Source organism: Macrobrachium rosenbergii, chromosome 13 (genome assembly GCF_040412425.1).
Source record: "Macrobrachium rosenbergii isolate ZJJX-2024 chromosome 13, ASM4041242v1, whole genome shotgun sequence".
NCBI classification, from domain to species: domain Eukaryota; kingdom Metazoa; phylum Arthropoda; class Malacostraca; order Decapoda; family Palaemonidae; genus Macrobrachium; species Macrobrachium rosenbergii.
This window is the reverse complement of record NC_089753.1, coordinates 36,972,398-36,991,621: the sequence shown is the minus strand read 5'-3', so window position 1 is coordinate 36,991,621 and position 19,224 is coordinate 36,972,398. Positions and strand designations below refer to the sequence as shown.

The 19,224-nt window shown below is 35.0% G+C and overlaps 1 protein-coding gene and 1 long non-coding RNA gene across 19 annotated transcripts in view; one reads left to right on the top strand and one right to left on the bottom strand.

The window, feature by feature from the left end:
* Nucleotides 1-19,224, bottom strand: part of LOC136844589 (zinc finger and BTB domain-containing protein 7A-like) — a 174,229-nt gene that overhangs the window by 117,143 nt on the left and 37,862 nt on the right. The window contains exon 6 of one of the 18 annotated variants that reach the window (XM_067113869.1): nt 2,787-4,553. The exons of 15 other annotated variants lie outside the window; for them this stretch is intronic. In XM_067113869.1, coding sequence (XP_066969970.1) covers nt 4,134-4,553 — 420 coding nt within the window. In that variant the 3' untranslated portion in view covers nt 2,787-4,133. Of the gene's footprint in view, nt 1-2,786; nt 4,554-7,512; nt 8,176-14,767; nt 15,910-19,224 lie in introns of those variants that run through there. 2 more of the 18 variants (XM_067113878.1, XM_067113872.1) reach the window with 2 other exon arrangements.
* LOC136844592 (uncharacterized) lies at nt 10,278-17,266 on the top strand. Its single transcript, XR_010854932.1, has 2 exons — nt 10,278-10,335; nt 15,783-17,266. It is a non-coding gene; the product is annotated as an uncharacterized lncRNA (long non-coding RNA).

The window sequence follows — 19,224 nt, the reverse complement described above, 5'->3', positions numbered from 1 at the left end:
CTTTGTGTTTGTGATGACTCAGTACTTGAAGCTACCAAACCACCATCACAAACACAAAGGCGTAGTAAGCTGGTAAGAGATGAGGCACTGCAAAACCTCCAACTAAAATGCACAATAAAACAAATGATCTCTAATCAGCGTCCTCCCCTTCCAACTAGAATTATCCACCTCAAATCACACTTAATCCAAGCATCACTTTTACCTAACAAACCTTCATAAAATCATGAAGACTTGGATGTCTGTAAATCAATGAGATTCCTCTGTATCTCATTTCTGCTGAGAAATACGATGGAAAAATGGGTACATTAAACTTCTAAACAGTGGTAACAACATGGAAATGTGTGCTAAACAATACAGTACTTGCTACCTCATATGTGACTAAAATACTGAGATGTTCTAAATATAAAATTGGATTGCTGTATCAGAAAACCCCAAACATGAAACTATTTTGTGTAATGTAATTACATAAAAAAAAATGGTAGGATAACTTTTAATTTGTATCTGTACAAATCAAATAGTCAAGTAAAATCCTATTGCAAAATGTTTGGTGCACAAGAGTCACAAACACATTAATAATTTTCATTAAGTTTTACATTTAATGCATTCTGACAATTTCAGGGTTATAAAATAAAAACATAATACTTATTTTTTTTTACAAAAGAAAATCAGGTACAGTATCTATTAACAATAAGTGCCTCGAAAAAGACTCAATGCACATCTACTTACAATCACAAATAAGGAATGCAGGAACTGACAAGTGACATGGGGATTCCCTTTGAACTGAAGTACCAGCTTCCCATGAGCTTATCGTTTAGTTGTGAAACAAGCACAGGAAGTTAAAAAAAACTATTTTCAGTAAATATTTCAACATACATTACTGAATATACTGTACAACTGGTTCTATCTGTACCATTAATTTACTGCATATCCCAATATTACCAACTGTGATAGGATATAGTGTTTATGAAATTATATTTAAGATCCTTTTTTGTTTGTTAACACTTGTCAGAAATACACTTACAATTTTTGAGTGTCACAAGGGCTACTATCCTCATTGTCAGAAGAAAAGAAAACTAGTCTAGTATCATTCCCTCTGATGATGAGGACAGCAGTCCTTTTAAAGTTCAAAGATTTCAAGTGTAGTGCTTCTAACAACACAACAGACTTAACCCACAAGATAAGGGTCTTATTTCATCACCTGTAAAGTATATATAATTGTTCTTTATACTTCAATGCTTTTTTTTTTGTAAAATATATACCTGGATGTATAAATACAGTTACATTCCCCACCATCATCACCTCCAACACAAAGAGCATTTATGAAATTCTGTTACTCATGTCTTTTCTGTACTTTACCTTCCACAAGGCTCCTCTCATCTCCAGCCACCCATCTCACAGTTCTCATCCATGTAGGTCTAAGCCAGCACTCACAGGAGCCCAGCTGACATTATCACATACTATGCTAATTAATTCTCCTCTCTTCTTCTTATCACAAACCAAAACCATCACAATTTATTTCCAACCTCTGGAGGAAACACCTCAGTATATTCATGTGCAACATGGTCTGTTACGTGCTCTCACCATGATCCTAATTATTCTTTGGTTACACTTCAAAAAACCTTGTAGTAGCTGCTGATGTCTGTGGTATATAGATTTAAAGGCATTATACAAGTCAAATTTTTATTGTTTACGAATGGGATAATATATTTCCAGTAACTCAGTAATCTCTTTCAAGTACATCCAGCTGTTAATGTATATCAGGTTCTTTTTCATTTCAGAAAACAATTCCTAATAAAAAAATCTATAATTCATCTTCCAGTAAAAACTAATTAACAAGCAGTATCCTTAAGAATTATTTCTATGAAAAAACTAAACAGCCTAAAATAATTGATAGTTCTGGAGTCATGGCGTGCAATGTAGCTGAAGGGAAACAGATTAACAGCATTTTCTTCGCTTATCCTGCATGGCTATAGTTTCCCACACCCCAATGCTAATTCCAATTTGCCCCAACATCAAGTTCAGTAATTTCCACTGCATAAAATTGCAGCAATTCAAGCTGTGCAATCTGTACAAGTGAAGAAGCGGGTAATCACAAACAAAACTGTGAGGCTATGTGGGGTTCACTTTTATTATGGTAACAATTTAACACCCACTATGCCAACTGAAAGTGTAAAGAACAATTTCAACAGACATATACAAAAGTATTACAGTATCAGGTATGTGTGTGTGTGTGGACAAAAACATGAATGTGAGGTTTGGTGAATAAAGAGATTTAAAAATAAATTATTATTATTATTATTATTATTATTATTATTATTATTATTATTATTCAAAAGATGAAATCTACTCATATGGAACAAGGGCACAGGGGCCACTGACTTGCAATTCAAGCTTCCAAAGAATATGCATTCATTAGGAAGTGAGAGGAGGTAAAGGGAAATACACAGAGAAGAGATCTAAAGAAAAAATAAATTAATAAATCAATAGATAAAAATTTATTAAAATGCAAGGAGAATAGCATTAGGGTAGTAATGCATTGCACCTTCACTTGAACTTCTCAAGTTCCAATTGCACAAAGTTCTCTGGGAGGCAGTTCAACAGTCCAACAGCATGAGGAATAAAGGATCTCTGGAACTGAGAAGTTCGACAGCGAGGCATATTTACTGCATATTGGTGCTGCTGTTCAGCAAATCTGGTTGCTCTCAGCAAGTAAAGGGGATCAGGGATCAATTGTGAATGAGAAAGAACTCTGTTGAAATACAACTTACGAAAAAGTGACAAACAAGAGACCATCCGTCAATGTTCCAAGTCATAACTGCTACTACTAGGAAACATGAGTATAAAATGTCTGAGATGAGACAAGCTGATTACTATCAATATGGACAGTTTTTCAATATAAATAATGACTTCAAACCTCTAAAGATGAAAATGGGCTACAAAATCAACTCGGCCAGTGTAATGTATATTTTGGATTGAATTTGATCATCACTTTAAAAATCGTGACTTCAGAATTCGAGATCTGACTAGGTGGTCATAAGCTTTTAAGCCTTTTAGGTTTCAGCCTCACCAATTATGTCTGTATCACATGCAACTTGCATTTTTGTGCTTGCTTAGCAATAACTCACTTTGCGCACTTACTTTAGTTATTTATTATTACATAATATTTGTTTTACAAGGGCCATCCATAAACAAGGTGTCCATCATACAGAGGAAGCTGTATGCACAAAATATTTTATATGAATTTTTACTATTTTTCTATTGATAACATAATTTACTATAATTTCTTCACAGAATTCTGAAAGTTGAATCAATAAAACAGGCCATGGGTGCATTCAACAATGATGATAATTAATAATGACAAAAAAGCTTATCTATGCAGGCCACAAGTTATTTATCTTATCCTCTTGCTGTATCTCTCTCCTAAAATCCCTCTAAAATCTTTACAAATCTAACCCACTTCCTACCCTCCAAAACTAAGTTTTACCATGAATTGTGTCCATAAATCAATAGGGGTCTAACCATACAGTTTTGAGCGATCTTACTGACTGTCTTGCTTTTCTAATAATTCTCAAATTTATATTTTAATGATTAGATTTCTGAGGCAACCATATACAATATAAAAATCTAAAACTCTTTAACACTTTTAACACTAAATCTCCAATATACTCCCTTGGGTTCTCTACATTCATATTATTTTGGTTTCTGACTGATTGACAAAAATCCTATTTTAACCAGCTCTTTAACCAAACAATTTAATACCTATTGCACTTCTTTAGGACTTCTGCAGAGCAATAAATTGTTCGTCAGCACATATAAGATCCAACAGTCTTCTTTTTTTCTTCCTAACTAATACCTACATTTTTACATATATGCTATGGCATCACGCCAGCCTTGGCTTATATTTGATAACTCAACTTTCCATCATGCAAAGCTTAACAAAGGATGCCTTCTGAAGGACCTCATAAAGTCTCATGATTTTCCGTTACAAATTTTACACGGAAAAGTCAAGTTTTTCAAAATTCACAAAACACTGACATAGTGGCATGTTTACCTCACTTGAATGAAATTCATACACTTGCTCACAGGAGGACCTGTACAGCATGACAAAGTCTGCCAAGGGATATAGCTCAACATCACTGCCAGGGATACCCATCATTACCTACACTGTCCACGTTTGGCAAAGAACCACTGCCAGCTTCAAAATTCTTGTCTCGGCTGTGTGTGACACCATGAACAGTAAGCATGTGACTTTTAAGAAGGCTGCTACGAGAAAATCCTTGTTGGCAATGAGAACATACATGAGGCTTTTCACCAGTGTGAGTTCGAATGTGATGTGTCAGAGTCCCCTGCTGAGCAAATCGAGAGGGGCAGTGGGGACAGGTATATGGTCGCTCCCCTGTGTGCGTACGAATGTGAATCTTCAGGGTGTCAGTTCTGTACGAGGAATATTTACAGTGAGGACATCGATGTAGCCTGACATTCAAACTTGCTTGGACATTGGCTACACCCGCAGAAGATGCTCCTCTGGGAAGAGATGCCTCCTCTTCAAGGGCCTGCAGTAGAAGTTTGGGAGTTCTATTACTTTTCATTCCTCAAGTTCTGATTTAAAATACACTAAATAAGCCAAAGGCAACAAAATACATGCTATGAAAAAATTTAGGTTGCTTTATACACATCATTGATAAAATCAGAACAAGATTAAACCAAATTAGAGAGCTAGCAATATACTGTATGTTCAAACACCGTAAAGCGTTCATTTTATTTTTCCTTAAACAAATAATTGGAATACTGTACTGACAAACTGAATTACTTGCTATCTAATTACAAATCTAGGTACCTACCATAAAAAAAAGTTGGATTGTCTAAATTAACTACATTAAATTCTTCTCTACTGATAAAGCATCCTCGCCATATTTTCAAAAGATCATCAGATTTTAATTATCTTTTTCGCAAAGATACCATTTTTTAAATCATCTTTTGTATGGAAGACTAAATCCTATAAATGCTTGGGCTTCCTATGCTGGCTGAAGCCACCATTCTATATAAAATATAAATTACAAAATAACTAATATGAGATTTCCAATGCTTGTGAATCCTTGCAGACTGGCCATAGCATTCATGACATACTGGTCACTGCAAGTTGGAATGTCCAAGCAATAGACAACAGTCTTGATAGATTTGTCAGTATTTCAAGACAATCACCACTACTGTATTACCATATAAGAAAAAGGCATGTGCTATTGCTCTTAGGATGATGATGTGAACTGCCTGATTAAAAACTTTCGGAATATTTTTGTAAAACATGGATTTCAAATAATGTGTGAATCAACTGCAGTAAAGCATTAGCTTTCTATGAGTTACTACTCTGCAAAATGACTTTTAATACAAAACAGACATTTTACAGACATGAATAACTATTGATTTGGAAGATAAACCACAATAGAATAGTATGAAAATGATACAACTTTTTTGCATTCATTCATTGCCCTCAAACATGATGAAAGTTATGGCTAACCTAATGAGCAATCTGGAATGTATCATTAAGTGGTATAGCCAGTGGTGTATGAGGCTGAATTCCCGCATACATGACTGGTATGTGCAAAAGGCTACACAATTTTTGCAAGTCTTCCTATTACTATGAAAATTACAGAATTACACTAATACTCAAGTTTCAGATCTTTGTTCTACCACTGTTGGAAATTTATTTTATGTCCGGATGTCTCAGTTTCCCAGGATATTTATATTTAGACAATCACATTTCTCACAGTAGTAATTTCCTTTCCCCTAATATTAGTAAGTATAATTTAGGTTGTCATTAAATATCATTCTAAACAATTCTCTTTCAGAAACTTTGTTTTAACATAAATCCATGATGATTGGTTATAACAGTTTGCTATTGCTAAATTTTTGTCAATATAAGTTACCCATGTGAAGTTGTAGAAATGTAAGGTGTTTTATTTGGGTTTTTACTGATGTGGATCAATTTGGTGATCAAAATTGTTTTACTGCTTGCCAGTGTGTTCAAATTTGTCCCAAAGAAAGGCTGCACTGTTTCTCAAACACCAGGAATAAATTACTGTACATTATCTAGTTAAGTTTAAACTTTCCATTTTATTGTGAGCCTAGATATGGCTCAAATGTGAGAATCATCAGCAAATAAAGACATAAATACACTTTGCAGGTCACTAACAATATCAACCGATATGAATGGTGCTCGTCTGATTATTACTTTATTAACTTACACTTTAAGCATTTGATTAGGGAGCCTGTGCAGTCAGGCTCTTACAAGACTGCCTATCCATTTTCATAAACGATTTACATAAATTTTTTCCTTAATGGGATGCAGTATGAATTCTCCCCACTCTTCTCAATCCTGTGCACTTTCTGCCTGACATCCTATCAGATTGAGGTCTTAATCTGTAGCTGTTTCTCCTTGATTTTACAGGTCTTCAGCTGCTTCCATATTTATGTACTGTACTTCTTATTGACCGACTGTTCCTCATTTCCTTCTCATCACAAGTCCAAATCATCTCAATCTTTTTTCAAGCATCTTGATACTACTTCTCTCCACCAAATTCTTCATTCATAATGTGATCCTCAAACCTTACTGTGGGCAAGTAACTAAATGTTGTTACAACTCTTCAAAGTCTCCTCCATTTTCGTCATTAGTGTACATGTTTCTGCTACAAGAAGTAATACAGGCCTTATTAACTCATCACAAATCTTTGCTGTCAGTCTCTACAAATGTGACATTTTTATTCAATAATACCTGGCTGTCTTTCCATTTCATTCATACTGCTGTAACTCTTTCTTACTGGTCTTTTAATTCCTGCTTAATAGTGCAGTGTGTCCTCAAGGTAAGGAAATGTAACTTTCCTTTAAGCATACTGCTACTGCATAGAATGAATGATCAAGCTTCATGAAAACCTTCAGCAAAGTAGACAGTGCCAATTTTACTGCCTGATGTCGGGATGATGATGATTGACTTTGATGGATCAGCTAAGACAGATTTTTTTTCCTGAATAAAACCAAACTAGATAGTTGGGAAAAAAATCAGTCTCTTGGATGTTTTATAACTACTTTCCTTATAACTGACTGAGCTTCTATAAACTTAATACAGTATAACTGATTGAGCTTTTATAAACTTGATATAAGCATACTGTATATGAAAATACTGATGAGTTTGGGACAATTTTTGTTTAGGGATTCATCTCCAAATTTTAAAAATCACTGTTGATTAAAATTGGAAAAACCACATAAAATCCATTCTACAACTGAGAAGAATTTTCTTCTCTATATTAAAAAAATTTGGGGGGGTTTATCAATGTCCAACTGTCAGAAAAGTACAAGTTGGAATACAGTCATATCAACTTAAATATTTTACTTTAAAATAAAAAATGTCATGCTCCTGATCTTAATCTATATACAAATCCAAGAAGTTTGCCATTCACAAGTTTAACCATACAACTAAACTATCAAAAACTAATAGGGTGGCTTAAAAATGAGTAATTATCATAAACGGCTTTACTTATATTTTTATATTCCAGATTATTTTGGGTATAAAATATTACACATTAAAATATATATTAACATAAAAGAAATAACATCAATCAACAAATATTCTAAATCTACAGCATAATTTTGAACATATACAACACTGAAAGGAATGAACCATAGTCTTACACTAACCTTGCAAATATTTTAAACCTCTCTTCAATGTCATTGGGACTTTAGCACTACTACACAAGCAAATTCCCCAAAATAAATTTATAACACAGATTAAGCAACAGTATTTTTCCATCTCATTGTTCAGGAGGACTTTCACTGCTATGCTACCTCATGGCGTAACATGTGAACGTTAAGGTTCCTTTTATGAACAAATGCCTGGCAGCAGACAGAACAAACAAAGGGTCTTCCCTCTGCATGGATACGCATATGGTTGTTGAGGGTGGCTTTCTGTGCAAATTGAGAAAGGCAATCAGGACACTGATAAGGTCTCTCTCCCGTGTGGGTTCGGACGTGTGTAGCTAAAACATCCTTTCTCGTTGAAGCATAGGGACAGTAATTGCACCGATGAAGTTTAAAGGGGACTGATCTGAAAAAGTTTGTGTCGCCAGCAACCAAAGAGGACTCTCCACAGCCTTGTGATCTCTTCTCAGAGTTTTCCCTTATGACCTGTTGAAGTTTGAGTGGTGTCAAAATTAGCCGGAATATCTAATTTCACTTGAATTTCCTAGGTTTACCTATTTAAAAAAAAATTTAAAAATTGGTCATCAAAGCCTCACCTCTTTCACAAACTAATTTCATTCTAGTTTAGGAATAAGGATTCACGTACTGTATCACTTTATATGATGATAACCTTGGTAAAATAGTGTTATGTCATCATTACACCATATACCAGTAGGCCCCAGGATACCTACAATGCAAGTTACTGTTGCTTCAGCAAAATGGATTTTGTACTTAGTTTTCTCAATTCTATTAATTAACATATTTCCCTCTCTGGCAAGCAAAGGAGTGGGAAGAGGTGGCCATTTTTTTTTTGCTACTTTTAATGGAAAACAAAACCCTATGGAAATCTACAATACTCTTAAATATGTACAGTACTGGTAAAAGTTAGATACCACGAAAACAAGACAACATTTATACTAATGCAGAGTTGGTAGTCAGCCCTGTAGCAGTATGGCTGTTTAGGAGCATTGATCTCTCTCTCTCTCTCTCTCTCTCTCTCTCTCTCTCTCTCTCTCTCTCTCTCTCTCTCTCTCTACACAACAACTTTATCAGCTGTTACCATATTGTACTACCATACATGAGATACAAAATGTATATGGGTGAACAACTGACCTAGGCTAGGTGTTACACACAGTAACCATTTGCATAAGTCAAATAGGCTATTATAGGTGTATCTATGATAAAGGTAATATTAATGAAACTGATATTTTACTTACTGAATCCATTTATACTGTATTATCATCATGTCAGATCATCATCATAATACATAAAAAAAAGCAATCACTACCATACGCATTTACATAAGCTGCCATATGCATTTACATAAGCTATGCTAATGTTTCCATTCTCAGAATCAGCTGACTGAGTCTACTAGCGAAAGAACTTGGAGAATAATTTTTTGTTGCTAACAGAAACAAATGTATTACCAGAATAATTATCTTCATTATTTTACATAAACGTAAAACAGCATACCACAGTAAACTAGCATACTTGTGTTAAAAGTAGAACCCCTCAAAATTGCAAAACAGCTGTTTCCCGATTTGTTTGTTTATGCCATGCGCAATGTTGTTTACGTCAGTTCTTTGGTAAGTGATTGCTAATTTTATAAGATAATTAAGAACTGTTACATAAGCCATAAGTTTGGTATCTTGTTTGAAAGCCTGGCCTAATAAAATCTACTGAAAATGAAATTCACTCTACAAGCATAGCCTAGTACAGTATGATCTACTGAAAATGAAATTTGCTGACACGCATAGCCTAGTACAGTATGATCTGCCGAAAATGAAATTCATTCAGTACGTAAAGACTGTATTTTTTATTTTCATTCATTTAAAAAGATGGATTTACTGAGGAAAAGGTTATCCTAATTTTATCTGGGCTACTGAAAATGCAACTTGCACGATACACTACATACTACAATGAAATCATATTTAGAGGACAAAATTTTAAGGAATGCACACTACAAGAGAGAGTCTCTCTCTCTCTCTCTCTCTCTCTCTCTCTCTCTCTCTCTCTCTCTCTCTCTCTCTCTCTCTCTCTTACTTTGTTACATTACCGTAACAAATTTCATTTGTTTTACTCATTTTGCCTTATCATAGAAACTGTTGTATAAAAAAACCACGTGTTTACATCCTTAGTACATATGGCATTTCTTAATGACATCATTGTCCAGAGCAAATTTTAAAAACGCTACTGTAAAGTAGTTGGTATTTTTCTGTTTTATTGGAATTGATGGTTTTTCATTTCACCTCATAATAATCTTTACTTGTACGCCTGTGTATGTGTTTATATTTACATATGGCATTTCACTGATGTTGACATCATTGTCTCTACAAAGTGTGAGCATTCTTGTGTGTGTTTCTTAGTGCCATTTTTCTCTTTTGCTTTGCTAGATTTACTGTACAGTATTCATTACAAGTTTAGTTGACTCTAAGTATGATTAGCACACACTATAAAAAGAGAATATTTCATTACTGTTGACATTTCATCTCTAATTACCATAAAAATATTTAAAATGTGCATTTGTAGGTGTTGGCAACATTTTTGTGCTATTTATAACTGAAGCTTGGTACAGTCCCACCAACCAGCAAATGAGTCTTTGCAAACGTACGTACCCTGCACACACAATTGCATTTTTGGGTTGTGAAACTAAAATATGAGAAAATACAGTCAAAATGTAAATAAGAATAGCATGAAATATTAAAAAAAAGTGAAGGTGTGCGTATGTGTTTTGTATGCCTCAATGTAAGTGATACCTCAGTTGTTCTCTCTCTATACTGTATCTACAGTATTCTTTTGTTTTGTTACACTATTGTACCGTACGTACCCTTTAATATTATGTGGAAAAATCAAGCATAAATACACAACACAAAACTAGCTCCAGCAAGTTCATCACAAAGAGTGCATTTATTCATGAAAATTATATGAAAATACAGTAATTAGTGAATATTTCTCAGTGAAAAATACCGCGAATGGGCGAATTTTCCGTGAATAATGGGTAGATATGTTCCACAGAGAAACCCGCGAATGCGTGAGTCCACGAATCACAAGAACGTGAATACGGGGGGTTTACTGTATACAGTGAACCTCCGTATTCGCAGGGGATGCGTACCTCAGACCCCTGCGAATAGCTAAAATCCGCGAATACTTAAAACCCCTCTAAAAACACTTAGAACTGCCCATTTTGATAGTTTAAACACAAGAAAAACCATCTAAAAATGCTTATCCCTGAGTATTTTAATAGTTTTATCACAAAATGTGCATTTATTCATGAAAATATGAAAATACAGTAACTACAGGCAGTCCCCGGTTATAGGCAGGGTTCCGTTCCCGACGGTGTGACGACAACCAAAAATCGATCCCCAGTTAGTGGCGCCGATAACTGGTTAGTGGCGCCAATAACCGGTTATCAGCGCCGTAATAAGAGGCGATCAGCGCCGATAACCGGTTATCAGCGACGAAAATCTGGTTATTGTCGTCGCTAGACAAGTGCCGTAAAACCGGATCACCAGTAACCGAGGCTGCCGATAACCGGGGACTGCCTGTAGTGAATATTTCTCAGTAAAAAATACTGTGAATGGGCGAATTTTCCGCGAATAATGGGTCGACATGTTCCACAGAGCAACCTGCAAATGCGTGAGTCCGTGAATCGTGAGAATGCAAATACGGGGGGTTTACTGTATATGTAACCTACACACGATTGTATTTATCTTTTGGGTTGTAAAAATAAAAAATGAGAAATTACAGTAAAAATATCAATGAGAATAATGTAAAATATAAATAAAAAAGTGAAGGAATGTGTTTTTCTTACTGTAGAGGCTTCAATGTAAGCTATACATCAGCAGTTGTTGTTTCAGTATCTCTTCTTTTTTTTTTGCTTTGTTACACTAAAGTACTGCACATATCCTTTAATACAATGTGGAAAAATCAAACATAAAAACAAACAAAACAAGCTCTAGCAAATCATACATCTACCTAGCCCTCTTCATCTCTTCATCCCTCCAACACTTCATCTCCATCCAACACCCTGGCTAAGGAAGCTGCTCCCCAGCTCCACCCACCTATCAAAACGACTCCTTCTCAGAGAGAGTTCCTTTACACTCTTACTGCCCCTGAGCTCCTTTACAGTCTTACTGGCCCTGCTCCTCCAGTGCCAAGCCATCCAACCTCCCCGCCCCACCTTGGACTCTTCTCCTGGCTTCGCCCACCCTCCATAACCCTTTCTGAAGGTTTATGGGTGTAAGCAGTGTTACCAAAACATAAGAAATACCAAAACGTATCTCAAATATAACCTAGCCTACACTAGGGTATTCGGTACCATGTATACATATGTATGTGGTAGCCTAGCCTACACTATAAAATATACTTTACATACACGGTATGGTGATTATTAATATCGGCTAATTCTGGAGGTTCATGCAGAGTGACTTATGATAATTCAGTACAAAGAGAAATTGAATACCAAACAAGAATTAACTTAGCCTACGTTATGGTATATCGTAGGCATACAGGCAGTTGCCGGTTTATCAGCGGGGTTCTGTTTCTGAGGGTGTGATGATAACCGAAAATCGCCGCTAACCGAAAATCGGCGATTTTCGGAGGTTATCGGCGTCTCTGTTAGGTATGTATCGGCGCCAATACCCAATTATCGGCTCTGATAAGCGGAAATCGGCAATTTTTGGCGCCAAAAATTGCCGATTTTCGTCGCTAGAAAAGCCCCATATAACCGGATCGCTGTTAACCGAGCCCTCCGTTAACCGGGGACTGCCGGTATACAGTAGCGTAGCCTACATTATACTGTACTCTATATTCACATATCATATATACAAACATCAACATAACAAATATGCATCATTTCCATGAATCTTTTAAAATGTTATGCCTTAATTCACTGTATCCAATAATATTGTATATATTCTTATAATGCTTTTGTATTACAAATTGTGATCATAGCGATCAAAGTTTTGGTTTGGAAATGTTTAGGCGGTGTTTATTTCCCTGCATTTAACTCAGTTCAGAGCCCTTTTCTTGCTTCTAGTTAGCGTAAATGAATCTCTAGATGCTTTATTTATATGGGGCAAGGTTATTTTTCAATAAACGAAGTGTTTTTGCATTTTTAAGTCGAAATATAACAAATATGTCTCGTTGGGAAATTAATTTAGCTATTTGTTTCGTTAACAGAAGACGATCACGACGATAGCCGTTTGAGGGCGTTAAAAAATCAAGATTCTGTTCTCTATTTTCACTTGATTTCATCAATAAGAGCTTACGTAATTATTGTTTATTTGTGTAAAAATAGCAGTACTGTAATGTGTTCTTTCATGCCCAGTAGTTTTGATTAAAATACTTTCTCTCCAATTTTAATTATGGTTGAGTTTCATCCAAGCTGCCATTGCACAATAATTTATAGTTAGTAGCAGCTTGAACATTGTTTTCTCAGCTTCAGCCACAACTTGCAGCTTAAATTTAGCAGGATATTTCCTTGCCGATCTTTAATCCATACCGAATAAGAGTATAATGTAAAATATATCAGTCCTATTTTAATTAACGTCAATTTGTACTATAACCTACAGTAATTGTGTATTACCATACAATGGTTGAAATGCAAGCAAAAGTGCTGTTATCCAATTCAGCGATAATCAAAACAACAGTTTCTCGGTTTGTTGTTCATGGCTGTACGCATTTACAAGAGTATAACGTTACTAACAATGCTTTTATCATTCTCTTTTGCTTTTTTAACTAGAAAATGGGATAAAAAGTTTGCGGAAAAGAAGTTGGTCTATTGACTGTGTGCTGCTGCCTGAGCCCGCGCAAAATTTAAAAATATTTTATAAATATTGTCGTATCGGTATTAATTGCTTACCACATTGCAAAATCAAATTATCATAGGGTGAAATATCGTATCTTGAGCATTACCCGAGTATTTTAATAGTTTTATCACAAAAAGTGCATTTAGTCATGAAAACGAGATGAAAATACAGTAATTAGTGAATATTTCTCAGTGAAAAATACCGTGAATGGGCGAATTTTCAGCGAATAATGCGTATATATGTTCCATAGAGAAATCCGCGAATAGGTGAGTCTGCGAATCGTGAGACTGTAAATACGGGGTGTTTACTGTACTGTACTGACTATGTTGAGGACTGACAAAATTTCCTTAAGGGATTTGTTGTCAAGTCCTGATATTCAATATTTCTTCAAATTTGGATGATCATACAGAATACATTCTACTGTTAGTGCTGACCTGCGCTTTATGCAACCAGACTATGTCCTGTGGACTACTTACCAAATATTCTTGGGTCAAACTAAGTTTGATTTCTTTAAAGATTTCAGTGTAACATTGTTTCTGTTAATTAGGATGCCACAATCCTGTGGAAGGGATTGCAACTAAACAACAGCATGTAGCTCACTTTTACAAGTCAAACTTTTCGAACTGAGTGAGAATCGTAAATAGGAAATCAACGTGTGTTTAATTATAGTAGCCAACCCACCCCACCAGCCTGGGTAACCTTAATTCCCCAATGACATTTATGGAGGGACGTGGATTGCACTTTTAAAATGACATTAAAAATCGTTATAAATTATACAGGTATTAAGTTTTTAGCAAAAGTTTATTGTTGTTAATTTTGTTTTTATATCATTGTACTTTCTCATATGTTCTTTAAAATTATTAGTGATACAGTATGAAGCAGTCAAATGAGAAACAGGTTACCAATCAGTCCTGAAATTTGTGGCATCTATATTCTTACATAGATTTTGCTTGGCCAATATATGATAGTGTATACTTTCCTTCCTAGCCTGAAGGCTCCAATAACTAGCCATTTCAGTAAATACTGTAATGTGTTCAAAGACAAAATAGGTATGATACTAAACAAACAGAACATTGCCACCACTCACAGTTGTTAATCAGAGTTTGCTTTCATGGAGTTAGACAACAGTTCCCATTTCTGCTGACTGACACGATATTTTCCCCTAAGTCAATATTACAGTGTTTTTTGTGGAATCTCCAACACAAAATTGGAAAGAAAAAAGACAAATCAATGGTTTAATATTTATATACAGCATTATTTTTCTTAGTAATAAAATGAAGTTCTTTCAATATCACAGATAATAAACAAATATCGTTTGTGGTAATGGAATAAAGGAAAATACGAGTACACATACATTATTTATATGTCTGCCAAAACAAAACAACCTAACTGGTGATGAATTACTGATCAATTACTGACTTTGGCAGACATGGTTTTCCCATTTTTTATTTTAAAATTTCACCTCTAATGCTTCCAGTTCAGACTGAAACAGTAATACGAAAAAACTGAAATTCACATTCATCATTTAAATAACAACCCTTATTCAATTAGCTTTAACATAAATGTCACTTTGTGACCATAAACAGAAAACATTTAGTTCAGGTGGCTGGCAAAGGAATGCTAAACACAAACCACTTAAATATGTAATACCCACACTAGAAAGTCTAGGATTCAAGTAATGACTCATAAAATTTTATTTACATGCATATCTGATACTTTACTGTTAATAAAACTGTGAAACTATGAAACTATGCCTGAACAAATGCACTGCTTATCCTTCACGGGACAGACGTTGGCAGGAATTTAATCCTTTTAAAACTGATACTTTGAGCGTTACATCAAACTTGTTCAAGACGAGACTTGAATTAATGCCCAAATGGTGAGTTAAATCACACTTGGTCAAGATGACACTTGAATTAATTCCCAAATGGTAATAAATAATAACCACGAGACTTGAATTAATTCCCATATGATAATAAATAATAACCAAGTTCAAATATCTTCAGAAAGATTCAGACATTGTTAAACTATCTTGGTGAACTAACATATGAACTTTCAGGTGACTGTTACGAGCAAACGCCTGACAGCAAACGGAGCAAACAAACGGTCTTTCACCCGTGTGAGTACGTATGTGGTTGCTCAAGGTGCCTTTCTGAACAAATCGAGACGGGCAATAGGGACACTGGTACGGTTTCTCTCCTGTGTGAGTTCGGATGTGAACTATCAAATTGTCCTTCCTTGCAGAGGCATAGGAGCAGTAAGGGCACTGATGAAGTTTAGAAGAGGCAGAGGTGACAATGCCAGCTTTAGCAGCAAACAGAGATGACCTTCCACAGCCTTGAGATGTCTTGTCACCCTCTTCTGTTGCAGCCTGTAGAAGTTCGGGTGGTGTCAAAATTAACCAATACAGCTACTAAGTTAATCTGCTTAAACTAGAATTTTCTTTGCTTTACCCATTGCATCCAACAAGTAAAAGATTTACACAAAATCCACGAGTAAAGTATGTAATATTTTTGCATACTGATGACCATTATATAAATCTACTACTTAATTTACTTCTCCATGCCAATCAAAAGCATTGCCTTGCAGTCACAATCTAAAAGACACACCTATAAAATATATGGTACAGTACTGTCTTACATTGAAAATTTCACAGGCACACTAGTTAAAACTATCTTAACCAGGTCACTGATGTATAGTTCCACCTCACAGGGCTTGCCCAAAGATTTTAACAAGAGATAAATTTCAATATGGCATATAAAGTAAGGATGAAGTTAAATTAAAGATCTAGTTTCCATTCAAAATACACTATCCCCAAACTGTACAATCAATTTGACCTTTGTCAACCTACTCATACCACCAAAATTTCTGAGTAATCAAAATTGCAATGAATGTAAAAAATATGAATTATCCACGATGATACTATGTAAAATCTCTTTCCAAAATATTCTCAGAGCCTTTTCAAGTATATTAACAGAACCTCTTCTCAAAATGTTCTCAAATTCAAAGGAAACTGTTTACTAAAGTTTGCTATAATTTTGTTTAATGAACTGACCTGTTAAGCAATCAGAAATGACGGCTCTACAGACTTCATACTGCAGCTTTACCATAGCAATGTTTGTTTGGATCAAGTTAGTGAGCAACATTTGTCTTTTTTTTTTTTTTTAAACAAACATCTGCATTCATATTTGCTACCCATTAAATTAAAAGTCCAATATTTCTCTTTGACCAGGAATAAACTGCAATCTCTTTCTGAAACTTCCCAATTTCACTGAAAGTCTGATATGACTGAGACATGAAAATCATAAGCAAATACAGTAAAAGATATAAACGAGCTTTGCCAGTTGTTATCATCATTATAATAAAGAGAGAAAGACTATTTTTCAAACCAATCTAATTTATGCTAATTTTTTAGATTTTGCATACAAGTACAGTAATAAAATAACTATTAATACATATGAAACTAAAATAACCATAATAACAATAATAACACTGGTAATGCTTTTACGATATCATTACATTATTAAGTACCGAAGAAACATAAAGATGCAGTGAGAGGTACAATACTAATCTTGGGATGTTTATGGAGAATATGCTTAGTCACAACATCTGCATCGGGAGGTCACAACGCCAAACTGTTGACAATTTGCCAAATAACAGCATAACATTTATTTTTAATATGTACATTGATTTTTTTGTCTATTTCGATTAAAAATCTTATTCAAGAATTATCCGTATGTGATTTTGTGTTTTTTTCATGTTTTTAATTTTGCCTCACATTTGAGATTAAAGAATATGTGTTCGTCATTGTGTTTCACACCAAGTCGGGTGTGGTTGTTCCTGATGACTGATCACTTTTGCTAGAGATCTCACTAGGTTGAGATATACTCTGTGCAGTCACTGAATCCAAAATAAAGGAAGAAATGAGGCCATGCACATCAGTCAACACTCCTCTATTTTTAACCAATAGTTACGGACGTAAGGGTTCTTATACATGTAGTAAGAAATGATCGACTTCATGCCTTAGGTAAGAAATGATTGACTTCATGCCTTAGCAAAGTCAAGATACAAAGTTTCAATTTCAATGCCTGATTCTAAATTCTGATTAAAGACCAATCATCAAAGATGTCACACATCACCCTTAAATAAACCCATGTTGCTACTGGTTGGAGATCTTTATCAGTTGTGTGTTTTACAATTGTAATTCCTTACGATTTTCATCAAGAACTAATCAAGAATGTCTGTTGAACCTGTGATGGTGGCAATGACAGTGGTAGTATTTGTGATAGCAATGTGTATTGCTAACAGTGACAGACAGTGATACCTCAAGCTAAGAATGATATAACGTTTTCCTTCTTTCTCTTCACTTTTTCAATACTTCTATCCCCATTCTGTCGTATTCTCTGCTTCTACGCATACCCAATTAATGATGCACCACTTTTTATATAAAAAAAATACAAAATTCTGCATAATCTTAAAAATCCTTCTCGAATAAACGTGCAGGTTTCAACTGTATTGGGAAGGTTGGGTGTTAAGGATATCACAATCCTCAGATCATCTCTTAGTTGAAATGGTTATGCTTAGAGAACTGAAGGTAAAAATGCCAAACTCTCTTAGAATATATTTATGTTCACTGTTTATGATACTATCATAAAAGGTGTGAGTCAACTGTCATCAAAGTTGATGGGGGAAACAAATTCTTTAAGACTGTGACAAAGGGTTTTATACAGTTTGTTACTTTATTTTCAAAGAACTGTGTAAATTAATTTCACCTGATCACACAAATTAGGATGATAAAAGTTGCCAGTTCTAAAATGAACTGTAATCAATATATATTTTCTTAAAATCTATAATAATAAAATCCAAGAGGATAGATCTTGTTTGTCTTTCCCCAGGTGACAGCAGGGGAGACATAACACAGCCACCCACCCCTGCAAACCAGTTTGTCCGCCCAAGGTGGGGGCGGGGTAGGTAGGAGAGACATCCATCCTCCTCTTGCAAACCTGTTTGCCTGTCCCGGGTGTGGGTGGGGTAGGTAGGGGATTGGGAGGGTAGGGGAAACAGCAGCCCTGGGTTCCAGCATGTGCAGCATGCACCAACAAGCTCGTATTATTATTATAAAGAGTAAAAGGGTATAAAAACTGATTGGCACTCTCATCCCTCATGTTTGCACCTGGGGAACAGAGAGAGAGAGAAAAACAGCAATACTTTGGCTTTAATCAATTTTGTAGAGAGCATTTACAAATTCCCACAGCACATAAACATGTTGAATTTCTTGAAAACTCAAGAAAAATCCTACTGGCACACTTCCTTAGTAGTAACCAAACTCGATCAAATGGCTGACAACTAAACTAATTTTAAAACCAACCAATCTTGAAACTTCTTCACAAATACTATAGCTTCATTTATGGAACAGAGTTAGACTAAGTGATCACAACACTAAAATGATTTACAGTATCCATTTTCATTTTTTCATTTTTAAAGTTGCCTCTTCAGTAGTACTAGTAAGCCTCTGATGAACCGCTATACATGTAACTTTATGAAATACACGAGTACTATAAGTCCTCACGTGTGACTCATTTCTTTTAGGGAATTAATAACTCTCTATCACTTTCTTATGTTTTTATGTGGACAAGAAAAATTTTGAGTTATTCACTATAATCTATACCATCCTGTCTTACTCAGG